Source organism: Miscanthus floridulus, chromosome 8 (genome assembly GCF_019320115.1).
Source record: "Miscanthus floridulus cultivar M001 chromosome 8, ASM1932011v1, whole genome shotgun sequence".
Classification (NCBI taxonomy): domain Eukaryota; kingdom Viridiplantae; phylum Streptophyta; class Magnoliopsida; order Poales; family Poaceae; genus Miscanthus; species Miscanthus floridulus.
The window spans coordinates 151589083-151616584 of record NC_089587.1 but is presented as its reverse complement, the minus strand read 5'-3'; the positions used below and the strand labels follow the sequence as shown (position 1 = coordinate 151616584).

Genomic DNA, 27502 nt, shown 5'->3' with positions numbered 1-27502 from the left:
AGGTTTAAGTGTTAACATAACCCTGAAGGCGGTGGCGGCGCTCCCATAGTCATGCTCTCGCCTTCGGCCCCTCGATACCCCAGCATAGCAGCTGTCGACGACTATCGTACCCCAATGGGCGACGCTCTTGCATTCACGGTGCCTCGGTTGGGTGGCTTCTGGCCTCCTGTACCTCAAAGGGCGGCCCTGCATGTCTCAGTAGCGAGGTGCCTTTGATTGTTGATTTCATTCTTATTTGTTGTTCTAACACTTTTCTCCATGATATATAGTAAACATTCTATCATTTTTAGCCAAAATTTTGTACCCTAAGTTCGCCCTACCTCCATTTTCAGTAGTGGTGGATCTAGGATAAAAGTTTAGGGAGAGGCTAAGTTCAAACTGTTCAGAAGACACGAAGTTATTGTTTTAGGAAAACTAAGGCCCAAACCTCCTCTTCCTGACATCATTTTCAACCTCAAGCTCCTCCTAACCTTCTCCCATGGCTAAAATTTCAAGGGGGCTGAGGAGGGCTCCCTAGACGTGGCCGTGATTGCCCCCCCAGCCCCAGTGTCAGATCCGCCCCTGATTTTCAACGTTAGGAGTTTCGACGAACTGTCTGTACTCCTGCTTCACTTTTTTCCATTTGGTGCATGAGGTGCCGGTGAGCTGACTCAAAGCTGAGGCTATTTGCTACCACATCGGCGCCTTATCCTTAGTCTTCCGCCATGACCAGGCCCATGGAAACGTGAAGAAGAGCAACCACGTACACCTCACCTTTGTCCCAGGCCGATTGCACCCTCTCCGTGTTCGCGGAGAACAGCAGGCTTCGGGTGCACCTCCTCCTCCTCCTTGGTGAGGGCGACGAGTGGCGTGGGTGCTGGAGCCCGCACCGAGGGCGGCAACGTAGTAGCCAACACCTCGACTAGCTCCGAAAAAGGGGTTGCAGACCGTCGCTGTTGAGGGCAGCAACAAGCTGGTCGAGTCGACTGTGGCAGCTCCCAGCTATTCTTAGCTGGAAGCTGCCATCGCGGTCTAGCAGGCGGCGTGCCACCTCCTCAAAGACCGCGACTGCGTCTCCCTACCTCGGCAGCCACCAAGACGTGCTTGAGCTCTATGCAGATAAGAAGGAAGCAATGTGTCTCCTTCGGAAGCAACCGATCATCATCCATCTCGGGCAGGAGAACGTGGTGATTAGACGTTGGTAGGTAGAAGTAGGGATGGATTAGCAGTGGGGAGGGGGCTCAACCCCCTACCGCCGCTGATCCCATGGAGCCCCTTAGAGCCCCTCTAAGAATTTTTGTTACGTCTGCTTTAAGGAGAAGGGGCTAGAGATTGAAGATGACGACTTTAGCTCTCCTGAACTTTCATCTTAGATTTGCAGTAATTAATTATGTTATGCGTCAAAGCATAGATTTTTCTGCACCTCAGATGTGTACGCATGTTTTTCCATATATATGGACCTATGTTGGCTAGCTCTCAGCATAAGCCTGAGATATATGTATGCTTATACATAACTATGTAGTAACATCAAATCAACTACAGTCTAGGGTCAAAATACTAAGTATACGATCAACTTCTAAGGGAAACAGAATTACTCGAAATCAGCATGGATCAGAGTGGCTCCAGGCAAACACAGTTACATGCAGCCCGCACGCGTGTAAACTTCTATGCATGCATGTAAAATTTATGCTAATATAATGGGCAATTGTACGGTGGAACGCCGGTTAATCCGTGCAAGGACGCAGAGGTTGAGCCGGTTAAATCGTCTTGCCCCGTGCCGGGTACAACTCCAGCAACGCCAACTGTTTGGCTTTACGATGCGAGACACCATGGACAAATAAACTAGCTAGCAGGGTTAATTGGGTCGTGCACCAGCACCATTACCATCGCGCCGCCGTGCATTTTTAGATCTGCATCAGCTTGCTGATCTGTGTGTGTGTGCGCGCGCGGGCCGGCCATGGCACATTGGCACGTCACATCTTCGGTCTCGCTAGCGTGCTCTTCTGCTAGGCCCCTGTTCCCAGACACATTGTTGCAACAGCAAGGTTTTATTCATGTAGGAATCCTTGTTGGTTAGCATAGTATTCCAAACACGACTCTGGACAATTAATGCTGGCCATATACTATTCAGATGCCAAGTGATCGATCGAACCACACCAATAGTGGGCGCGCCCAACAGATCTGGCGTGGGAACTCAAAGATCATATTACCTCGGTCCTAAAAAGAAGCAATTCAATGAAGATAAGCTTCTTTAAACTTGACTAAATTTATAGAAAATATTATGAATATCTATGACTCCAAATAAATATACTATAGAATTATGTTTTCATTATAAGTCTAATTATAATTATTTGATGTGTAAATAATATAAATTATATATATATATATATATATATTTAGTCAAAGTTGAGAAAGTTTGACTCGATATGAAGTTAGAATTTTAAAATAATATTAAATTTTTATTATATATTTAGTTAAAGTTAAAATAGATTGACTCCATAGAAAACTTTTTTTGGATACAGGGAGTAAGCGTGTTAAATGGCCCTGTTTGCTGCAGCTGCTGCTGTTAGCACAATATTGTGTGAGATGCAGTTGTAGCCGGAGCCACAAAAAATGTCTGCCAAACAGGCATTTTTGATTTTTAGAAGATCTTCTTGTTAGGATCAATGATTAGTACCTCTGTGTGTAACCCGTAGATCCGGGGAAGATCCTTCTCGCCTTTCACTGTTGCGGCACAGCAGTAGCGTAGACGCCGATGTAGGAGCAGCTCCGGCTCGGTGGCGAGACGGCGGTCCGGTGTAGACCTGCAGGGGAACGACGGCGGTGGCGGGGCACGTCCCGTCGCTGGCAGCATGACCTTTAATCGGATTAGGGTTTTCTGTAGGTGGGTGTGGCGGCTCCTTCGAACCTCGTGAGCTGAGCCCAGTTCCCCACTCATCTATATATATGTGTTGTGCGACAGGGGCCCATTAACCAGTTAGGGTTGGACGCCCCCGATTAGGGCGCAGAGGCAAGGGCCCAATAGACCGTTGGGCCTATCGGTGGAGATCAACTAACATTCTCCCCCTTGATCTTATTTCATCTTTCAATTTCATATCATTTACTTTTGTTCATTTCATTACAGATTAGCGCATAGAGCATGTCTCATCGTCACGGTCCATTGCCGATAGGCTTAACAGCTACAACACACTACTCTGTTCTGAAATAGATACTTATCTTTGGGCCTTCTTTTGTCCAGGAATTTTAGGCTTCTCCTTAAACCCATGCTAGCTACATGTTCTCTAAATACCATGTTCTCTGAACATGTTAGGTGGTGAGCCTTTTGTAAGCGAATCCGTGAGCATCTTTTCGATACTTATATGCTCAAGACTTATGACTTGATCCTGGACTTTATCTTTCACAACATAATACTCTATGTTAATGTGTTTGGCAGCACCACTTGACTTATGTTGTGAGTATACTGTACTGCCTGATTATTATCGCAGTATTACTTAAGTGGTCTATAGATGTCGTCAACCACCTTCAAACCGGGTATGAACTTCTTTAGTCAGTTCACCTGCCCGTTGCCTCATAACACGCTACAAACTATCATACATTGTGGACGATGTAGTAACAGTTTGCTTTGAGCTTTTCCATGAAATAGCTCCCCTTTGCGAGATGATAAAAAATTCACGTCTGGATATGCATTCACTCTCACATAATCAGAATCTGAATATTCCACCATGTGGAGTGAATCAGATCTTCTATATGTCATCATGAGGCCTTTCATTTCTTGCAAATAATGTAAGACATTCTTTACTAATTTCAGTTTTCTATTTCAGAATTGCTCTGGAATCTGCCAAGTAAAACCCGGTAACAAATGCCAAGTCAGGGCGCGTACATACTTGAGCATGTTGCAAGCTTCTGACAGCTGAAGCATATGGAACCACTTTCACTTTATTGATTGAGCTCATATTGGTTCCTAGGGCATTGAAAATTCCCATATCTGTCGCTCTTGACTATAGGAGCAGGTGAGGGACTATATTTGTACATACTGAATTTCTTTAAGATCTTTTCCATGTATGCATTTTGTGACAGTCCTTATATCATTTTTCTTCTATCTCGGTGAATCTTGGTCCCTAGAACGAACGAGGCTTCGTCAAGATCTTTTATATCAAATTTCTTTGTCTCCATCACTACTAGCAAGTAAGATATCATCTACATATAGGATAAGGAAGATAAACTTCCCATTCTTAAACTTTGTATTGACACAATTGTCCTCTACATTCTCTTTAAACCCAAAATTCTTTAATGCCTGATTAAACTTTAAGTACCACTGTCTTGAAGCTTGTTTTAATCCATAAATGGATTTCTTTAGGCGGCATCCCATTCGTTCTTTCTTTCCATGACAAAACCTTTTGGTTGTGCCATGTAAATATTTTTCTCCAAGTCTCCGTTGAGAAATGTCGTCTTTACATCTATCTAATATAATTCTAAATCGTAATGTGCCACTAATGCCATTATGATTCTAAAGGAATCCTTACATGAGACCGGAGAAAATATCTCATTGTAATCAATCCCTTCTCTTTGCATAAAGCCTTTTGCCATAAGTCACGCTTTATATTCCTCTATATTCTCTTAAGAGTCAAGTTTTATTTTGTAGACCCATTTTACAGCCTACTGTTTTGGCTCCTTTAGAAATTATTTCCAAGTCCCAAACTATATTGGCATTCATTGATTTCATTTAATTTTCCATGGCCTCAAGCCACTTTGATGAATGATCACTTCTCATGGCTTCTTCAAATGAGGTGGGATCATCCTCCATTTGAAATTCTTCAGTGTTGTACACTTCATAATCAGCAGGAATAGCTGATTTTCTAACTCTTTGAGACCTTCTAGGGGCCTCCACTTTTGGCACATCTTCTGTTTAAGGCTGTTGTTGCTCCCCCTCATGTGTGGCAATAGGTTCTATAGAATCCTGAAGAACAGGTTTCTTATCGTTATTCATTGTTGCCACAGGTGGGATAACAACAGGTGCTAGCACCACAGTATCTAGCACTATCGGTGCAGCTATAGCAGGTAGTGAGAAAATTGGCTCATGAATCATTGGAGTGGGCACTTACACCCGCTTCACTTCAAGGTTAATTTCTTGAGCTACCATGCTCTCCCTCATCAATTCGTCCTCTAGGAAGACAGCGTGTCTCGTTTTCATAAACTTTGTATGTCTCTCTAGATAGTAGAAAACAAAAACCTTTTGACTTTTCTAGGTAGCCAAAGAAATAGCACCTTACTATTTTGAGATCTAACTTCCCAGTGTTTGGGTTAAATACTTTAACCTCAGCAGGGCTCCCCCACACACACGTAAGTGGTTTAGTGAGGGTACACTTTCTGTCCACAACTCATACGGTGTTTTGGGCACCGACTTACTTGGTAGTCTTTTGAGAATATGAATGGGGTTTTTAACGCATCCATCCACAGGCTCAACTGTAAGGTGGAGTAACTTATCATACTGTCCACCATATCCATCAGGGTACGATTGATTCTTTTAGCTACTCTATTCTACTGAGGTTCACCCGGTATAGAATACTGGGCTACTATGCCATTCTTTTAGGGTATGTCGACCGTAGTACCCCCCCACGGTCAGACCTGACTATTTTAATCTTTAATATCTTAAATTTATCCAATACTTCTGTTCTTTCTTTGATTGGATAAATATAGCCATAATGAGAGTAATCATCTATGAATGTTATGAACGGATCATAACCATCCACACTCTTTACAAGAAAGTTGACCACAGATGTCTGTGTGAATAATCTGTAAAATTCCTGCGCTTCGCTTGTCATCTTTCTTAACCTTCTTTACATACTTTCCTTTTATGCATTCCCTGCATTGTTCTTAATCTAAGAGCTCTAATGGAGGAAGAATATCATTCTTAACTTGTCTTTCTATTCTCCCCCTTAAAATATGACCTAAACAATAGTGCCATAATTTCGACAACGCATCGTGAGCTCTCTTATGCCACCATTTCCAGAGTAACACTCTGTCACCAGCTGCTTTATCAGCTGGGTAGCATATGTCTTTGAAGAGCCAGTGAACTGACTCTTTATTCTATCGAGGTACTCGGTGACTGTGTCACACTCTAGAATTGAACCCACAATTGTAGGTTCAATCATGTTCTTTATCATAGCCAAAACATTTCTTGTTCCCAGTGACCCACTTCCTATGCACAAAAGTCATAGGACTATCTTTTGGGATTCAAAATCCCTCTCTTTAGTTGCCCAAGTGGCATCATTCTCTTTTGTCTCCCTCACCGGTGCCACAAACTCAGTGGAACATGGTGAGGTGACTACCTAGTCCACCTTAGACAAGATGAAAACAAGGTCAAAACTTTTCTTATTATAAAAATAACACCATTTGCATGCCTTGATTCTAACGTTGGTCAAAATCAAAATATATAACTATTCTTATACACTAATTCTACATCACCGTTGGGCAGAAATAGAATTAATGCATAAATCATTAACTTTTACAAATGTTCTCATACACTAATTCTACATCACCATTGGGCAGAAGTAGAATTAATGCATAAATCATTAAAATTATCGACTTTTCTTATACACTAATTCTACATCACCATTGGACAGAAGTAGAATTAATGCATAAATCATTAAAATTATGATATTGTTATTAACAACGTTGGTTAGAAAATAACAACATCATAATCATGTTAAATCTCTTTTTCTCTAATTAAATACCACATTGGTTCAAAATAACTGGAGAGTCAACATTTTATTTGGCTATGGAAAAACTCTCTTTTCCTTGAATTTTACCCATAGGGAAAATTGCTTTTTCTATTTTCTTTAATCCATTAATCAATTTTCAGGAAATAAACATTTACTGGAAAAACTTTCTTTTTCTCCAGTTAAATATCATGTCGGTTCAAAATCACTGGAGAATATATTTTTTTTAGCAGCGAAAAAATTTTCACTCAATTTCTTGAATTTTACCAACAGGGAAAAATTACTTTTCTATTTTTCTTTTGAGCCAATTTGCATTTTTCAATTTTCTAGAAAAAGAAAAAATGCAAAACTAGACTCAAACTTTACTGTTTCGGCCCAAAAACCGTAGAAACGGCTCGGCCCATTTCTTTTCACGCGCGCAGGCCGCACCCAGGCCGCAACCTGGGCCTGGGCCAGCAAAGTCCCGCGCGCCCGCTCGCCCGCCTGGGCCGTGACTTGGCCCATTCAATCTCGGCCATCCATTCACATCCGACGGCCGAGCACGCATCTCGCTCGTATAAAAGCCGACATCGCGCGCCCGTGAGCAAAACCCTAGCTCATTCTTTCGGCTGCTTCCTCTCTCTTCTTCGCCGCTCTCTCCTCTCTCTCTACCTCAGCGCAGTGAGCACAACGAGCGACCGAGAGCGAGCGAAGGCGACCATGGCACCGCCGGCGGCCCCCTCGCCGGCGTGCATGCTCCCCAGCAGGTGAGCACGCCGCCATCGAGTGGCCTGGCCACGGTGACCCCTTGGCTGAGCCCGGCGAGCAGCGAGCCCGGCTCGGTCTTCTTCTCCTGCGCCGGCGAAGGGTTTTCCCGACGCCCGGCGAGGTTTTTTCGTTCCCCTTTCCCTTTCTCCTTTCCCATCCCCTTCTTCTTTTCGATTTAGATCTCGTTTCTCTTTTCCGAACTGGTTAGGGTTTGGATCTTCCCCTTCGGATTTGAGTTCCATTTTCTTTCTGTTCTTTTCGCTTGTTCACCCGAAAAGGGGATCTAGGGTTAGGGTTCGTTTCTTTTGATTTCTTTTCCTCTTTTGGAGTTCATCCGAATGGCTTTCCCTTTTCCCTTTCTCCATGTGAGTTAGGGTTAGGGTTTGGTTGAACCCGGATTCTTTTCCCTTCTTCCCCTTTCCCCTTCTTCTTTTGGGATTAACCCGATTTGGGATTGGGGTTAAAATTAGGGTTAGTCTTAGGGTTCGGCCAAATCCACATACACTCTTCTTCTTCTTCTTCTACTGTTTCTCTTCCCGTTGAAGGCTTTTACGGGTTTAGGGTTCGGCTTGAAGTGTCGATAGCCCTTCCTTTCACCCAGTTAGGGTTAGGCTTGGGGAACCTTTATCTGTTCAGATCCGAAAGGAACTCTTTTCTTTTCTTAGATCCGAATTGGATCTGTTCTGTTCTTGGGTTAGGGTTTGGCTTCGTGAGCCGAGGGTCCTATCTCTTCTCTGATCTGAATGGATCTTGTTTTCTTTTCCCCCCGCGCGGTGGCGGTGGTGACCGGTAGATAGTGACGTCCGCCACCCCGGTCTCTCTTTCTTTCTTCTTTTACCCGGTTAGGGTTAGGGTTACACAGAGGCAACCTAGCTCTGGTACCATTGTTAGGATCAATGATTAGTACCTCTGTGTGTGTAACCCGTAGATCCGGGGAAGACCCTTTCTCGCCTTTCACTGTTGTGGCACAGCAGCAGCGTAGACGCCGGTGTAGGGGTAGCTCCGGCTCGGTGGCGAGACGACGGTCCAGTGTAGACCTGTAGGGGAACGACAGCGGTGGCGGGGCACATCCCGTCGCTGGCAGCATGACCTTTGATCAGATTAGGGTTTTCTGTAGGTGGGTGTGGCGCTCCTTCGAACCTCGTGAGCTGAGCCCAGTTCCCTACTCCTCTATATATATGTGCTGTGCGACAGAGACCCACCAACCAATTAGGGTTGGACGCCCCCGATCAGGGCGCAGAGGCAAGGACCCAATAGGCCATTGGACCTATCGGTGGAGATCAACTAACACTTCTATCCAATCTCCTATAGCTATCATTTCTAAAAGAAGCATCCTCTCTCCTAAATAAAGAGACAACTCCTTCTCTCCTATCCTAAACAAATATAGAAGTCGATTTTTAGGTAACCTGCTACAGTAGTACTCTCCTATATGCTAATTTAATTTTAGAGTACACTTTTAAAGCAACTTATAAGAGATACAATACGAGAGATGTGATGGAGATGCTTATGATTCACTGTGCGCAGCCTCGGACAGGTGCTCTATTTTTTCACCTTTGAAAGCTAGATCTCCTGTTCATTCAATTTGGGGGGAAAGTAACCCTTAAAACATAGTATATGCCAGGAATGATTAATTAATCAATGTATCAGGGCATGTTCAACAGCTTCCACAGGAGTATAATAATAGTATATTACAGAGCACCAATGAATTCTGCCGACGCGCTTTGCAGATACTATACGGGAAGTATTGATTTATACAATCTGAAATATTTGCATCTCGCATTAGCATTTATATATACTTGTTAACGTGCATGTGAGGCAATTAATAGAGCATGCAACACCATATCTCGCTGCGCTGGACGCCAAAAAAAAAAAACAATTCTACACCTATGCGTGATTAGTCAATCGATCATGTCATTATCCATCTGAACACAACTCTAATTTAATGGCCAGTGCTCAGTAGCCTGTATAAGTTTATTGGCGTGCTATTATTTGTAGCTGCACGATGCTTCTGCCCCCACCAACCACTCTATGCATGTGAAAGAGAATTTAGAAATGGCTAAACAATTCCAAGTCAAATTCCAACATGTGTCCAAATCATTCTCAACGATTGCAAGCAGATTGTTCAGTCAATGCAAAATTAGCAAGCTAGTAGTCAAGATATATTAGCACATGGCCCCAGGGCCTGCCTTTTGACAGATTTGGTTCGAATTCTCAGATACAAACAATAAACTGAGTGTACTTTTTCATTTAATTTCTCCAAATCATTCTCAACGATTGCAAGCAGATTGTTCAGTCAATGCAAAATTAGCAAGCTAGTAGTCAAGAAATATTAGCACATGGCCCCAGGGCCTGCCTTTTGACAGATTTGGTTCGAATTCTCAGATACAAACAATAAACTGAGTGTACTTTTTCATTTAATTTCATGATATTTAAGAATATTTATAATTCCAAATGCAACATTTTTTTTAAAAAAAAGAGGACAGTCGAGAAAGAGGTCGTACTTATTTACTCCAGCTTAGAAGAGGGAATCTAATTTCCCTCAAAAAAAAGAAGAGGGAATCTAATCAATCCAAGAGACCATTTTTCCTTCTAGATTTGCTGGTAATTATTCGTCCAATAGGTCATACAAGTGCAGTGAAAGCAAGGGGGCCACATGGTTGATACGTGTCTGATGGAGTTCATAAATTCCCGGGCGTGAGGCGTTATGGCAGCGGCATGGCACGTACCGAGAACGGACCACAGGGCATTACATTGCTCAGAGTACTTGTGCTCCATCGATCTGACGATGGCCCCGTTCGCGTTGAAAAAACGAGCGGAAATACTGTTTCGATTGATTAGTTATGAAAAAAATACTATTTTAATTAAAAAAATAAGTTAAAAAATACATATTATAAGAGAAACGAACTGGTCAGGCATCGCTTTCCTGGAGCAGATCAGTTAATCGATCTTACGGGATCAGTTAAACCGTGAGCGGCTTCGTTGCTGATCCGTATATAGATCTCGATCGCTTAGGCCTCGTTCGGCTTACCCAGAAGCCGATTTGTTCGGATTTTTTTTTCAATCAGAACAATGTTTTTTTCGCAACAATTCAGCTAGAATAGTATTTTCAGTTAGTTTTAGTCAAAATTCAGCAAGACAAACAGGTCTTAGTAGGGTTTAATCACAGTACACTGCCTAGCTTTAGCTTTTAGCTAGAGGCGGCACTACTACTGCTAGTTATTTGATGCGAATTCATGGCTGATTTGATCGAATTAATTCTGCCTCAACCGATTCCTTGTCGGTGTTGTTATTTGCCTGGTTCCTCTCGAAAGTTTATACATTATCCTATGAGATGTTTGACACATATATGAAATATTAAATATAGATTAAAAAAAGAATTAATTACATAGATTGTGACTACTCAATATAGTGCTACAGTACACACGTGCTAATAACGAATTAATTAGACTTAATAAATTTGTCTCACGGTTTTTTAACAGAATCTGTAATTTGTTTTTTTATTAGTATCCGAACACTTCATACAACACTCTCATATAACATCTGATACGACATCTTGCAACTTTAGACGGAGGAACTAAGGCCTCGGTGCCAGTACTTCAGGATCGTGGTATATGTTCGCCCATCGCCACAGTGCTGCGCATGATTGAAAAGGGCTTGAGCAGCAGCTTCTTCCTGAAGCCCCCTTTTGAGGTGCAGCTTCCCAAGTAAGCCCCATAGATTGTGTTTGATCCAAAAAGCTGGTGCCTGTACACAACACAGACGGTTCTTTTTCTCTACCCATACGGATCAATTTCTGATAGTCAACATCATTAGGAGTGTTTATAGCAAAACAGCTGAACTGTTTGTGCCAAAACACGTGTCTGCATACGCCACATGTAGCTAGACCCCCTAGTCTCTTTAGACATGTGCAATCCCACAATACACCCACGTCCAATTTGTGCTTGGGGACTTAGTAAAGGCACGTTTGAAACGAAGAAATCTAAAACACAGGAATAGGAAAAAATACAGGAATAAAATACGATGAAAAGTGAAAAACTACGGGATTTCAAAACACAGGAACAGAAATTTTAGGCTGTTTGGAACACAGGAATTTATAACATAGGAATTATAACATTTTAGGCAAATATGGGTACTTAGAAAGTATTAAAAGCACCTAACCTCACGTGAACAAGAATCTACTTTGCGCTGGCTGCTGCTTCTCTGTGTAGGTCAGCGCTTTGTCTCGGACTTCACGATAGAAGAGAAACCAAGAGATCAGAGTGGATTTTCTGATTCCTGCGTTTTGAGATGGGAAGCAGAAGTTGTAATCCTCCATTCCAAACGGACGGTGACGTTAGCAAAACAAAGGAATGATATTCCTTTGAAGTTCGTACGAGAAACTGCAATCCAAACAGGCCCTAAGGGAATTAAAGTACGAGCGTTGAAACGAGTTTTTCTTTTTCTTTTTTTCCCTATTCCAACTCTGTTATCGATTACCTTTTCTGTGTCATTCCCATTTTCTGTGTTGTGAGCTGTGACACTTTGCTTGCCCTGGATGCATGATGACAGATTCTGAATGATTGATAGATTACTTTGCATCACCAGCTGCCAAGGCAGTCCCAAGTTTGTGCTATGTAGGGTTGGGATGACTGCTTTGTCAAATGATCAAAGCGCAATGCAGTGACTTATCTTAAGACCTTCATTTTTTTTAAAAGATATGGGCCATGTTCGGCTTACTCCATATTCAGCTTGTTCGGCTTCTTTTTTCAGCCGGAATAGTGTTTTTCTCTCACAACAATTCAGCTGGAACAGTATTTTTCAGCCAGTTTCAGCCAAGTTCAGACCAGCGGACTCCTTAACATACGAGCAGTAAAACTATCCTTTATTACTTTGAAGGGAAATCATAGGGATCGCTCTTCTTTCTGAAAGTCGTTACTTTCGCAAAGATGTTTGTTGTAGACTTGGCAACTGTCATATTGCCTATTTGGAAACTATCTGTGATGATCTGATGACAGGAAAAAAAAAAACTCATTCTATTCATACTATACAACGATACGCGCAATGTATACATATCCATATGACGGGTATTCTGAAAACCGTGGCCGCGCATTGTAAAAAACACTTTCGTTACCAGATTCAGATAATAAACGCCGCTGGCTAGAAAAACGGCTGATGCTGGTACTGATGCTGATTTGTTGTGAGAGAAAAATATTGTTATTTTGCTGAAACAGTACGGCTAATAAGTTCAAGCGAACCGGGCCAAAGTAAGCTTAATAAAAATCCAGGGCACGCTACAAATCCCCTGGAAATTACGAGCAGCAGCATGAAGAAAGTTCATTTGGGAAATAACAAGAGCAATAGGATGAGGGAGTCATCGATTATTATGTATTGTTATATATATATTAACCAAGCCAAGTCAGAAGTCACCAACGCAAATCTTCGATGACGAACAAAAAGTGTCACATCCTCAGCTTCATGTGAATCACACACAGGCTGCTACTCCCTCCGTCCCAAAATAAATGACGTTTTTGCTTCTCGAGAAACGACTACCGGCAATTATATATTAAAATATATAAATATTTATGCTAAATAATTAATATCATTGAAAAGATCTTTTTGTCTAGTTTTTTAATAAATTTATTTGAAGATATAAATATTGTACGTATTTTCTACAAATCGAGTCAAATTTATAGTACGAAAACCCAAATTACTATTACAGTATTACTACTAGTAGTAGAGCGTTTTGTCCCGTTTCCACCTCTCAGCGTAAGCTCTTGCGGCTGCGGCCTGTGGCTGGCTGCCTGGCTGACTGACTGCTGGTGCTGCCGTCCCCGTCCACCACGCCACGCACTCCAAAACCCATAAATAAAAGGCGCGAGGCCACAGCCTGCAGGCCGCCTTAAACACACCACCGCTCTCCTCTCGTGGGCTGCGGGTGCCGCTGCTCCCCTGATGGACGCCCTCCCGCCGCCGGCCGCCGGCGACCCGTTCGCGGCCACACTCCCGCCCTCATTGCCGTCGCCGTCCTCCTCGTCGTCGTTCAACCTCTCCCCCTCGCTGCTCATCATCGCCGCGCTGCTCGCGTTCGTCGTCTTCGCCTCCGTGTCGATCCATCTCCTCCTCCGCTGCCTCGCCCGCTCGTCATCGTCGCATCGGGCCCCGAGCCCGCTCCCGACCAGGGCCCGCCGCGCGTCGGAGGAGGAGGCGGAGGTGGGGTCCACGAGGAGGAGCGCAGCGGCGGTGGCGCCGGAGGAGGCGCAGCCTGCGGAGGAGGTGGTGGACGACGAGAAGGAGCGTCTGATCGCGTCGCTGCCGCTGTTCACGATGGCGTCGGCGCTGGCGGCGCTTCCCAAGAGCTCCCCGGACTGCGCGGTCTGCCTCTCGCCCTTCTCCCCCGACGCCGAGCTGCGGCTGCTCCCGGCGTGCCGGCACGCGTTCCACGCCGCCTGCGTCGACGCGTGGCTGCGCACCACGCCGTCGTGCCCGCTCTGCCGCACCGCCGTCTCGCTCCCGCACCCGCCGCTCCCCACCGCGCCTCCGCCGCCGCCGCCGCCCGCCGTGGGGCCCTCGCAGCAGGAGCTGCTCGACTCGCGGGTCAGCAGCAGCAACAACAACTCGAGGAGCTTCCGCGTCGAGATCGGCAGCGTGAGCAACCGCCGCTCCTCCGCCGCGGGCGACGACCGCCGCACCTACTCGCTCGGCTCCTTCGACTACCGCGTCGACGAGGAGGTGGAGGCCATCGTGTCCCGCATCACCCGTCCCGCGGTGTCGGCGGCGGCCAAGTCGGCGACAACCCAGGCGGCGCCGGCGACCCCCGGCGAGGCGCTGGCGGAGGCGGCCGGGTCCCGCGGGTGGCTGCGCGAGTACGTGGACCGCCTCGCGTCCTCGGCCTCCTCCCTCTCCGGGCGGTGGAGCGCGCGGTGGAGCCAGGGCGGACACCACAGCCGCAGCCAAAGCCAGAGCCACCGGCAGGAGGACTCGTGGCGTTGGGACCCGGAGGCGGTGACGGGCGCGGCGATGCACCGCGCGCCGGACGAGGAGGAGCCGGCGTTCGTGGCCCTGTACCGTTGGATCGTCGGGGTATAGCCAGGCAGCTGTAATTACGGGATCGCACGAGGGTGTTTTGTGAACTCCTTCCATGTTCAAAATTTTCAGTTAGGACCCCCCATTCCATTGTAAAAAGACAAGAAACAAGCAGGGTCTCCAGAGACCAGAGGTGAGTTTAGCGTCTCCGAAGCAGGGTCTCCACACAGCCAATGCGATGCAATTTGGGGATTTGAGGAGACCGGGATTCTTGGTTTGGTTGGTTGCATTGGGTCGTCCTCTCCTCTGACCGTGGTGGACTGGTGGTGCGCGTGTGGTTGTCACCTGTGTGGCAGCCATCCATGCCGCACGCGGATTGCAGGTCACTGCAGGTGGATCCTTCAGCCGATTGCGAATGCCACGGCCGTTTCTCGCATGTTCAGGATCAAGACAAATAGAGGCGAGTGAAGTGGTCGTGTACTTGGGTCTTCTTTAGTTGGTAAAATTTTTTAAAAAATGGTATGGTAGTATTTTCATTGTTATTTTGGTAATTAGTGTCCAATCATAATCTAATTAGGTTTAAAAGATTCGTCTCGTGAATTTCGTCTAAACTGTGTAATTAGCTTTATTTTTTATTTATATTTAATGCTTCATGCATGCGTTTAAAGATTCAATGTAACGAAAAATCTTGAAAAATTTTGCAAAATTTTGGAAACTAAACAAGCACTAGTTCTACTTCCAAATTCTATTCGGCTGGTTCACTCTCAGCTGGTTAGCAGACACAAGTCACTGTTGCTACAGTGCTCAAAAGCAGGCGCTGCGGCTGGCTTCTGGAGCAGCCGCTCCTACGAGTCTTTGCCGCTCCTCGCAATACTGCCCGTTCGACTTTGGAACCGGGAAAAAAACACGGTTCTAACTGAATTATTGTAAAAAAAAATATTGTTTTGTTAAAAAATAAATTGAATATAGGTAAGCCGAACCGGACCGCCACTGAGAATTCCGATTTTGTCGTGGCGCCGGAACTTGGCTGCTGGTGCGGCGGTGGTCCATGCATGCACCCTCTAGGAAATGCACGGGGCTGGCTTGGGCACGCGCAGTTCGTCAAGTCGCCGTGACATTGACTTAGTACTTCGGTCCTTGTTTATGAATGAATTTGTGTCCGCCAATTTGTGTATGCGTCAATGGATACATATATATAGGACCAGTACATAGCTTTCTGGGACAACAGACAACTGGGCCTCCTTGCTCAGGCCCTGTTTAGTTTCCATAAATCAGGTGACTTATAAAGTCAGGTAACTGAAAATTAGTGACTTATAAGTCATGTCTGTTTGGTTGTAGATGACTTATAAGTTCATGCATGTTAAGTGAAAGGTGTGGGCCCCACGCGAAAAAGGGTGGCTTATAAGTTTTAAGCAGGAGTGAACCAGCTTATTTCTTATAAGCAGGAGTGAAAGTTGATGGTGTTTGATAAAATCAGTCACTTATTTCACTTTTTAACTTATAAGTAAGTGATTTATTTGGAGCAAACATGCCCTCGAATTGGCGGACCTGCACCTGCTCATCATTAGCCGGTGATCCAACGTTTGACGTACATGCGTACGTACCTGAAGAAACGGCTTTGCCGGCCACCAAACGCACTGCGCAGTGGACTCTGGACTCTGGAGCAGCGACCGCAGTGGCAGGCAGGTTAGTAGCAGCAGCGCCCAACCGCGCGCTCACCCCGAACGGAATGAATGCTCGGCCATTAAACTCCGCTTCTTACCGCGGCGAGGTGACACCGCGTCGGGCGCTGTAGCTGCTTTGCTCTGCGCCCGCGGGGAGAAGCGCCGTTCAAGCGTCGGTCCAGTAAAAAAAGTCGCGGCCTCGTCGTCCAAGCGTACGCTGTGCCTGTGTGTGTGCATGGACGTGATTTCTCGCCGGGCGTCTAAGCGTGCTCCAATGGAAGTAACAGCACGAGCGCCATGTAGCTGAACAGGTGGCTTGACCGTGCCGTGCGCCCATGCCTGCGTGTACCTGTACCTGTACCTGTATGTATGCGGTGACAGTGTTACGTACAAGTGTATGCTCCCTCTGATCGTGGACGTTGCATAGGGCCAGGCCACTGGCACCACGCGGGCACGTAAGTGGTAAGCGAGTGGAAGCTGTGACGCTGCGGCAGGGCTGATCCCCCATCATGCGCATCCGCAGAGGCCTTAACTCTCTCTCCCCAGCAAACATGGGCTCAGCGACGAAATTCAGCGCATGTTGGTTTTAGGGGGTGTTTGAGATTACTTTATAAATTCTGCTCCTCGAACTCCACCGTAGAGCAGCTCCACAAAAAATTAGAGTTCGTGGAGTACCTCTTTAGGTGCTCTCACAACTTCACCCTTTTTGCTCGAACTGAGTGCGTGGAGCTGAAATCGTTTGGCTAAAAAACGTGGAGCGGAGCTGGAAAAACGTGGAGCGGAACAGTCCCAAACGCCCCCTTAGTTAGGGCTTATTAGTCAGCCAATAATATTTTTCTCTCACAACAAACCAGCACCGGTCAGACTTATCAGTCCAGAAACCAACCAGGCAATGTCTTGTTCCTCGGTCCGTGCACTGTAGAACATGAGTGAACGCATGTACGCGATATTCATTTACAGTGAGGCGTCTGGTAGCACTTCGCCGACCACTCCGAGAGCCACTTCAGCGCGCCAATAACCAAATGGATTCTTGGAACACGGTGAATGAGCTAAAAAAAATTATGGTCCATGTTCAGCCTGTCCCGCTAACTCTGTTCCAAAAACTCTACGGTAAAATAGATCCATAAAAATCAGGAGTCTTCAGAGCTAGCCGCCGGCAACGTGGAACATGACCACGTTCCTTGTTCCGGGAACATCCACGTCCCCGATTCGAGAACATTCATATTTCTACATTATAAAATGACACCTCAAGTTTTTGTTCCCATTCCTTTGTGGGAACATGGCTGCTAAGCTCTCGAACACCCCTTTATGTGCTCTCTCAACTTCTTTTTTTTTTCTTGAAGCAGAGTTTATGGAGCTACACTTGTTTTGCTGAAAAACACGGAGCAAAGCTAAAAACACATAAAGCGAAGCGGTCTCAAACAGACACTTAGCTTAATTTGGCTCCCTCTTACTTTCGTGGGCCCCGTCACCCTTGCGTTCTGGAGCCGAGTAGGAATCGTCGCTAGCCATGCCTTCTTCACATGCATCCTCTGAAGCTGGCGCTTGCGCTCCACCTACGAGTGAGGGGCGTCGCCGGATGGTGAGGACCGGCGTCGGCAAAGGAGGAGTCCAGTAGAGGAGGACCAACGCCCCCGCGCGAGGATGAGGGCGGCGGCACGGAGCAAAAGGGAGATATAGAGGTTGTTTGGATCCCGACCACGGATAACCACGCCTAAAGTGTGTCGAGTTGTGGCGGTGGTGTAGTTTTTGGGCGCCACAGTCTGTTCCGAGGTTTGTGCTGTAAAAAAGTGTGAGTGGCAGCCTCGTTTGAATCACCAACCAAACATACACGTTCGCTGGTCTGAAACTTGACTGAAACTAGCTAAAAAACACTGTTCCGGCTGAATTGTTGTGAGAGAAAAATACTGTTTCGGCTGAAAAAAGAAGCCAAACAAACTAAATATAGGATAAGCCGAACAGGCCATATTCTCGTGGCGAGCCACATCTGCGGCGTGGCAGCCGATGGCCATCAACCAAACCCTATACAGACAGAGATGACAGGGGAGAGATAGGAACAAAAGGGTGGAGAAAAATATTAAAATTTTGTCTATTAGCAAGTGGGTCCATAAGTAAAAAAATGAGGAACTATCTTGTCAAACGTTTCTCTATCGAGTGAAAGTAGAGCCAAAATGTTTAAAAAAAAACTAGAGCCAAATAAAAATATTAAAAAAAAACAGGACCCAGAACCATTTTTGCCCGAGCCAGAGCTGAGAGCGCTAACCCTAAAGTGACACTTCTCGTCGTCTAGGGAAAGAAGGCTATCACTACTACCAGTATCACACAGTACCTGTCGAATGTGACCGCTGTTTGTCACGTACCCCTGTGCTGTGCGTGCATGAATGCGTGATTGTGTGTCAGAACGCCGAGCCGTGTCGCGTGAAGCTACTGCACGGGAACAGTTCAAAGAAACCCACTGAAGCCGTCTGATAAGCTGTTGATATTAAAACCGGCTGAAGTTAATTTATCGTGAAAAAAAAATACCATAGATTTGAGCTCATAAGCTCAACCGAACATGCCAGTCGGGATCCGTGCTCCGATCCGTCCCGCCAGGCTGAAGATGAAAGACGTGACGCCGTGACGGGCTGACGGCACTGGCGGCGGCCATTAGCAGCCGATCCGGTTTGGCCGCCTACTTCGCCCTCCTTCGCCTCGGCACAGCGCGCGCGCGCACGCACGGAAACCATGAAGCCACGCAAGAGCTGACATGCGCGCTCCCGGCTTTTCGCAACCAACCAACGGGAAACTCTGTTGTTGAGCGACTTGAGCGATACTTTTCAATAAAAAAATAGTATTTTTTTCTCACAACAAATTAACATAAGCAGCGTAAGTTAAATTTTAGCGAAACGAACATGGTCGATGGCATGCGATTCTGATGAGCAGAGCATGCCGAAGTAACGGATTTCTCCAGTTCCGTATATCTGATGGAACGGGTGGGTGGTTACCAGTGTCATCTAGGTAGACTGATGAGACAGTGCCTGCAGCAGGAACATGACAGATCTTGCTGGTCTGACCATTAATCGAGTTCAGTACACTTACTGGTACCAGCAACAGTGCCACGGGAACCCAAGATTACAATGTAACTGCAAGGACGAGGGTTAAAAATCCCAACGGTAGAATCGTAGAAGAGCTCTGAACAGCAGACGTGTCTGCCGTACGCTACGAACTGTAACTTTCAAATGATGGTTTCATTCACGATCCAGCAGACTGACGGAATTAATTGTACGTGAGGGCAATTCAACCAAGCTGGATCACTTAACATCACAGAATCCACACTGCTCGGTAGCGAGCACAATTAGTCACCAAGGGCGAGCCCTGCCGTGTTCCTGAGTCTTCGTTAAAAGAGTTGTGGTCCTCGTATTGTACAAGTGTGGGGGTCTACAATACAACATGCTACATCGAATATGAGCTACATCTACAAACTCGAGGATGAGGAGCTGTTTGTGTTCAAGAATCAAGAGCACCAGAGAGGAAATTGCAAGCATCGGAGCTTTATCTGAGGTACCAAGTTAGCTTGAAACAAGTAACCTTAGCTTTCTGTCGTGCTTTATCATTGAACTTACACTCTCTACGAGCAACACAGTCTGCAAATTGAAAAACAGGACTTCGGTTAGTTAGAGAAATTAAGCTCCACAACTTCTATATACATGTCCATAAGAAAAAAAAAAGAATATATATAAATGTCTGTGTTTGATCGCTGTGCACAAATTCCCACATTGGATCTTAAAGATCACTTTCAAGATTGAGTTTTCAAACCCAGCTTTGGGGCAGCAACATAAACATGAACTGGCCAATACCATCAAAAGGAAGGGGTGGATATGTTCGCAACAGTTTGCTCCAAAACAGAATCCTAACTTCCTGCTAAGAATTGTACAATTTTTTTCTAAAAAAAAAGAGAATTGTTTGCAAGAAAAGCTGCCAGTAGTGGAATGGTAGGTATTGTCACAAAAAGGGGAAAACGTATGATAAGAGTATTTGGTTACCTGAAGGCAAGTATAAGCCAAACCAGTGGCGAAGTAGAAATTTGCATTACCAGTGCCCTGAAAGGAAAACCCTGTCACATTAGCAATGATATACTATAAACACTCTTTGCATTACAAGTCCCTGACAATGGTGTTAATTCACAGAGCAAGAGAGAGACCCTCCAGATCCACAGATTATGCATGACAGGACTAAGTAGGGAGACTCCAATATATCCGAAAAACAAGAAGAACGTGAATTGCATTTCTGCAAGATGTAAACATAAAGCATTATTAATTTTCTAGGAAACATTAAAAACATTATGTAGTAAAACTGCTACCGACCTGCTAATTCATTGACAAATAAGCCCAGAAGACCAAGATACAGAGCTGAATCTCCAGCCTTCAGGAAAAATAACAATAAGAGACATATCAGCAGATTGAAAATAAAAACCAGAGCACACAAACAAAACAGATAGCTGTGGCAATATTTTTGCACCTGAAAGACTAATTTATTAGAAATATCATACAAATCAAAAAAAAAAAAACTCACCGATGGATAAGATTTCAATATTGCCACAATTGCAGTGTAAACAAATGCAAGAAAGCACGGACGATGCTTCAATCGGATGGCCAATGGCAAGACCATAAAAATGATGTTCATATTGAAGACTATAAGAAAGAAATTTCTAAAGAAGTCGAAGACTTCAGCAAAGAAGTACCTGCAGCCATTCTCAAAATGCATAAGACACATTGGAAATATGCTTGAGTGACAATGACAAATATTCTATTAGAAAATTCTCAACACTTACCATAAGACACCGATATTTGGTGATAGGTCCTTCACTGTAAGTATAAAACCATACGTCCTGCAAACAACAGCACATCAGGTAATCAGGTGATGGACAAAACAAGTTGATTGGAAAAGAAAAGACCTATTTATGAGATGAAGCTCAGAGACTGAAGAAAGTTGTTATCGGGATAATATCAGAGACTGAACTCCTAGGATAGAAAAAACCGCCTTTACAAGGACGACATGATTTGCAAATATCTGAACGGAACTCCTAATCAAAGTTATACCTCACTCTTTTAAGAAAAACTGTCTTATATGCGAAGAAGGCTTATAGGGCAACTAGTGCACATTTTGAGATGAATTTGGTGACTTCCCAGGAAACACGTCCCACTGAAGGCCAGAAAAGGAGCTTATAGCATCTTACTTTTCAAACATCTCGTGAAGGCCACCAACTTTCTTCAGAATCGCGCTGCTCAATAACAACACATGGCACGACCAGATAAACAGCCAAAATATAAAGTGAAGTACTGGTTTCCATGAAAACTGCTGAACAGCTCTCTGTCTGGTTGTTTTATCATTGTCTGACACATCACTTTTACTGGCACTTGACCCTTTTATAAGAAATAGTTTTGGTGGAGGAGCATCTGGACCATAACCCAGTAACAGAATGACCTGAAACAAAGTTATATTTTCAGTAGAAAACCATGCAGGTTAGTAGCAGATATGATCGAACATTTGAATTGAAATGGAAAATGCAAACAGAAGTTGTACTGACCGGTACAATGAGAATTACAGGATAAAGAGAGAGATGCGTGGCCATAACATATCCGAAAGCAGCAAGAGGAGCCAGACCTAAAAAAAAAATACAAATATTTATTAACCAGCATAAAACTTGGGAATTCTAGGTTGCCCAAGGATCAATATCCCAATCTCAATGACAATGTTACTTTTTGATGCTTTGCCAAATACCAGGATTCATTTTAAAATAGAAACTGAAGCAAAATGAGATAAAAGTGTGATTTCCAGTTTTGATATTGGAGTTTTTAAGTTGATACTAGTATAGAAAAATAAGGAATGGAAACACAAAATTGAGACTATCTTACGTGAACAGGCTCCATAGATCATTATTACAACCATTAGATTCTCGATCGGTGATGTACATGAACCCACACAAGTGACTATTGCCCAAGGGTTCCACAAATATATGAGAGAAGCAACACCTCCAGCGCTTACATTAACTGCATCAATAATATTGTTATGAATAATAAGTACCAGTCTAACAAAGAGTAAGCGAAACCTGAAAGCATTAGACTGTTAAGTACTAAGAACATTTCCACAATAGGTTGTCCATAATTCAGTTTTAACGTGAGAAATTCATAACTACTTCATTACTGGAGCATTACAAGAAAGAAAGAAAAAAAATGGGCTGTGTCTTCCAGATAATACTATGAAAATAAAGAATGGCAACATGCCAAGCACTAACTTTGTGAATAAATTAGGTTTATTTTTGAATTTTGCAGTTTATAAGTTGTAAGTATCAAAATCATATTGATATTGTAAGAAACAATTTGTGGTAAAACAAGTACAACAATGGTGGAAACAGAATAAGAAACTAAGGCACTTTTAAGCTGGGAAATATTCTGTGCAAAACACTATCTTGGCAGAAAAAAAAAGAGAAAAACTTAAAAGTTTCCCAACGACGCACATCCATAGATGTGCTTTGTCACAAAAGTTGGGATGCAAACTCATCAAATCTCTACAAAACGAGTTTGCATCCCAACTCTTGAGACAAAGTACATCCACGGATGCAATACGGGTGTGCATATTTTTAGAGGGTTGTTGCCCCCACTCCCCCTGCACCCAATATTTTCCCATTTAAGGTAGTGTTTGATAGGGCACATTCAGAGAGGAATGAAAAAACATAACATTAATTGCTATGACCCACCTGTATCGTTTACTGCCTTTGTGAGGTCAATTGACTTCAAACTTCTATTCCGTGCCATTTGGAGTTTATGCCCAGTTGCTCGGATGAGCATGGCTGCTAGAAAATCTACAGCCACAAAAATCAAACTGTGTCGTGCATTGATGAGCGTAACAGGAATTACATTACCGCAAACAAAATTCAAGCTATCGAAGATGTTTGAGGATTTTATTTGATTTTTAGTCACATGCTGAGACAAATAAAAGAAAGCTATGGGGAAAACAACGCTTTTTGAACAAAGGTCAATTATATATCAACAATTTGTAGATCTTATAAAGGGTTAAAAGCACATGTTAGTTGCAATGAAAAGGTAGATAGTAACATATCTCTACCTGCAGTAAATATGAGCATGGTGTCCGTCAGGCCTGTAATACCATCGAATATATGGATGTTAACATTTCAATTTTCAAACGAAACTTTGTTAAAATTAACAAATGCTGGAAAGGTATAGCAGGAGCAACGAAGGCAGAAATATAACCAGAGAAGCATCATAAAAAGGGATTAATCACCTGCTATTAGTTAATGGACCAAGAACTGACAGGAGCAACGGGGAACCGTGATACATAGAACCTGAAAGAGAAATCGATCAACAGGATAAATCATCCTTCTAGTTCATAACACAAGACACGGCACTGCAAAGAACCAATCAAGATATGTTTCATCAACCATGTGATGGCACTTGGTTTAGATATAGCAAACTTATGCTACTTCGTCTTTTATGTGGAAACACAGCTTGTGCTACTTGAGTACTTGATCAACTGCATAGCACCTCAGTACAGAAACTACTACTAGCTCATTAGTCGCGAGTTCAGATGCAAATGTCAAAGTGAGTAGGGTGCAAGACCGTGGTCGTGTAACCTACCGGAGTACGGCGACACGGACGCTTGCTTCAGCCAGTAGCCTTCCGCCACTGTAAGACAGAGAAGAGAGAAACCAAAGCTCGAATTACGACGAAGCCACACGACGGTCAGGATCACAAGGGGGATAGGGCGTGGGGAGGCGCTTACAGCGGCGAAGGGAGGTGAGGGGGGTGGAGACCTCAGGGCGAGAGGCAAGGTGGAGGTCCCCGCCGAAGAGAACCAGGACGAGGCGGAACCCAACGGCTGCCGCGGCCATCGGCCAGTACCGGATCGCCATCTCCGCCGCCGCCGCCGCCGAAGCTGCCGATCTGAGCAAGCGGCTGCTGCTAGTCTCGTCTCGGCTGTGGCCGGAGCCGGAGCAGTGTGGCGGTGGGCCTATTTTCAGTTTGGGCCGACCGAGATTCTCCTGGCTCGACTGGACCCGGGCGGGCATCGTGATCGGCCCTCTTCTATGTCACTGCAGGCCGCACTACTCCTTCCAGGCTTTTATGGTTTTCACCTTTTTTATTAAGACGAAAGAATAATTATATATTAGTCATGTTACAAGCACTCTAGAATGCAATACGTATATCCAGAAACTGATTTTCATCTATATTATACCAACGCTATGAATAATTTCAAATCTGAAAACCAAACCTATATGACGTTTCATATGGATGACCGTACAGGCAAACACTCGACAAAAAGTTTCAAAACAGATGCCCAACAAATCGATGGCCAACATTACTGCAGGCGAAGTTGAGAAACTTCTTTCTTGTGTTTTCCTTCTTATTTCTGCCACCGAAAAAACGAGGAAGACTGATTTGAAACCCTAGTTTTTTTGGCCAGATCTAACCACAACAAAACGGAGAAAGAGACCGGAGAAAATTATTCCATGGCAGTGACATCATCTCCGCCTTGATGTCGCCGTTCAGAAAGAAAAGTCTCTGTGTCATCATGCCGATGAAGTTGCTAACGACATAGTTGTCGCTCTTATCTTCAACAGAGCCGCTATGGAGAAAACGATTCCATCCTGACCCCGCACCGTCGTCGGAGAGGAGGAGATAAATCCCCAATACTAAGAAACTCGGTATGAAGATGCCCTAATCCTAAGGACTCGATCTACTAGAAAACTTATTAAAAATGATGGATCATCACTCCCCGCGGCCTTCGACGAGATGCCAGAGGAGGAAAGGAGGGGGACCAGTGGTGATGGAAGGTGGGGGCGGCAGTAGCGGCGCTAGGGCAAGTCGCGAGGCGAGAGGGGCGAGTCGCGAGAGCCCATGCTTATGATTTTCACTTAATCTAACGTGCCTTGACATTGCCCAGATCGATTTTAGAATTGGTCCATGCTAGCTTTGGACCGATCTAACGAAAATTTTAGAAAATGATATGAAAATAGTACCATATTAGTTTCCAACGGATTAAGACCACCTCTACTGCATATAAAATATTGGAGTGTGTGACCTGAATCAGTGTCAGCACTTGTAAAAGTTATTAGGACCTCCCTTCATAAATATAAATATATTCTTCGGACATTCTACGCTCGGACGGCATTTTTCTGTCATGTTCGCTTCTCTTATAATCCGTATTTTTCAGCTTGTTTTTTTAGTCGAAACAGTATTTTTCTGTCACAACAAATTAACCGAAATAATATTTTAGCTTGTTTTTTTCAGCCAAGCGAACCGGGCCTACCTAGCTACGAGCCGGCCGGCGGCACCAAGCCACCAACTGCGTGTCTCGCCCCAGCAATCCATCTACCCAAATAACTAGCTAAGCAAAAAATCATCGGCGCCACCATGAAGCTAGTCTCCTCCGCCATGAAGCTAGTCTCCTCCGTGTTGTTCGTTCTGCTCATCTTGCCGATGTGCAGGTCTTCCCCGCTGCAAGACACATGCAGGTCCTTCGCCGCCGGCCACCCATCCATCGGCTACGACTACTGCATCAGGATCTTCCAGGCCGACAAGGCCAGCGCCGAGGCCACCGACGCGCGCGGCCTCGCCGCCATTGCGGCCAGGATCGCCGAGGCGAAGGCCAACGCGACGGCCGCGCGCATCGCGGCCATGAGCGCGCTCGAGACGGACGCGAGGAGGCGGGACCGCCTGTCCGTGTGCGCGGAGGTGTACTCGGACGCCGTGGACCAGCTCGACCAGGCAGAGGAGGAGCTCGCCCACGGCGCGGAGGGTGGCATCGACGACGCGGTCACGCAGCTCAGCGCGGCGCTGGACGCGCCCGAGACGTGCGAGGACGCGTTTGGCGAGGCCGACGACACGTCGCCGCTGGCCGCGGAGGACGCCGAATTCAAGAACCTGGCGACCGTCGCTCTCGCCGTCGCGGCTTCACTGACGCCGCCACCATGAACGCCAAGGCCAAAGATTAACTAGTGATTAACGCGCCCCTGTACAATACACCGTGCTTGATAATATAAGCATGGACATAATGCATGTATAATAATATGCTTTCCTACCGGACAAGAGAGTATTTACTACAAGCAGCAGATGTTTTTTGAGTTCTTATTTTTTTGTTTCCCTTGTTCGTTGGGTCGGAGTTTGGTTGTGTGTAGTGCCGTGCATGCTTCGCATGCATGCGTGCGATATGGTGTAGTGGGCTGTGGGCGAGTGGTGCATCTGGAATCTGTGTCGCTCCTTTTTTGATCTTTGAACGTGGATTGTTAGCTGTGCGGGACGCTTGAGCCTTGAGTGGAAGCAACGCGTGCTGCCGGCTGCAGTGCACTTTTGCCTTTGGGCCTCTTCTTTTACTTGGGTGGACAGTGGACCTATGTTGTGGCAAGTCCATGAGCCCGGATGGGCAAAACAGTTGTTAGTAGTAGCCAGCAGCTGGCATATCAGCTTCTACAATTACTATGCATGGAAGAATTTGGATAGGGGTGCTTCGTAATATAAGGCATGTTTGGTTTGTGACTTATAGGCAGCTTACCGAGCAAAAATCCTGATTGCTAGGTACTGAAAATCGATGTCCTGGATTGCTGTCTGGCCAGACAACTTTGCCTGGACAAGAAATCAAACAGGCTCATAATGCACATACAACTGTACAAGAATATAATCGTGGTCCTTTCAATAAAAAAGAGATTATAATCACACTTTCTAAAACTTGTAATACAATAACTTTTTATTTACGTGTCTTTTTCCAGCATATGAAAAATCAAATTTATAATATGTAATTTGTAATTTTGCTATTTACTAATATAATTAATTTAGGAATCTTTTCTTTACAATTCATTTAGAGATCAAGTTATCAACTTTTCATAGTTTTAATTCAAATTTTGCCTTTACTGATTGTGTTTTACATAAACTCTTTATTTAGGTATTTTTCTATTTGTATGGAAATCAAATTTCTATTCTTTCTTAATTTATTATTTCAAAATTAATATTTACTAATTGTATTGGACATGGATGTTTTGTTTAATCTAAACCCTTAAATCATCATAAAACTACCAGTGTGGGTTCTTATTTTTTTATTCGTCTCTTAAGGTCGAGGCCTCTTATTTTTTTTATTCGTCTCTTAAGGTCGAGGCCTTACTGTTTACTAGTCATATTAGCATAAATTATATGATTTAATCGTAGCTGTTAGATCACCTTAAAGTCCAACAACATATATGTTCTTCTCTTTTCTTGATGAACCTTGGATTTCTCGGTCCTTTTGATCAAACATAGTGGTTTCTTTTGAAGCTATTGTTTGAAGGAAGCACATTATTTAGAATTTATTTGGAAATCAAACTATTAACTTTTCATAGCTTTTATTCCAATTTTTTCTTTACTA

The 27502-nt window shown here is 44.6% G+C and overlaps 3 protein-coding genes across 3 annotated transcripts; 2 read left to right on the top strand and 1 right to left on the bottom strand.

Annotated features, from left to right (window-relative positions):
- The first annotated feature begins 13228 nt into the window (after positions 1 to 13228).
- LOC136473711 (E3 ubiquitin-protein ligase ATL4-like) lies at positions 13229 to 15011 on the top strand. The gene has a single exon (XM_066471358.1). It carries the CDS (start codon positions 13377 to 13379, stop codon positions 14508 to 14510), a length of 1134 nt encoding a protein of 377 aa, XP_066327455.1. The 5' UTR covers positions 13229 to 13376; the 3' UTR covers positions 14511 to 15011.
- A 4269-nt stretch (positions 15012 to 19280) lies between these two features.
- Positions 19281 to 24139, bottom strand: LOC136473710 (uncharacterized). The gene is made up of 14 exons (XM_066471356.1): positions 23891 to 24139; positions 23746 to 23793; positions 23393 to 23453; positions 23216 to 23248; positions 22848 to 22972; positions 22006 to 22140; positions 21678 to 21754; positions 21327 to 21574; positions 20922 to 20978; positions 20663 to 20831; positions 20455 to 20512; positions 20292 to 20377; positions 20134 to 20190; positions 19281 to 19734 (listed from the first exon to the last, which is right to left on the bottom strand). Exons 1-14 carry the CDS (start codon positions 24018 to 24020, stop codon positions 19660 to 19662), a joined length of 1359 nt encoding a protein of 452 aa, XP_066327453.1. The 5' UTR covers positions 24021 to 24139; the 3' UTR covers positions 19281 to 19659.
- A 1403-nt stretch (positions 24140 to 25542) lies between these two features.
- LOC136473709 (putative invertase inhibitor) lies at positions 25543 to 26082 on the top strand. The gene has a single exon (XM_066471355.1). The coding sequence runs from the start codon at positions 25543 to 25545 to the stop codon at positions 26080 to 26082; it is 540 nt and encodes a 179-aa protein (XP_066327452.1).
- Positions 26083 to 27502: the final 1420 nt, after the last annotated feature.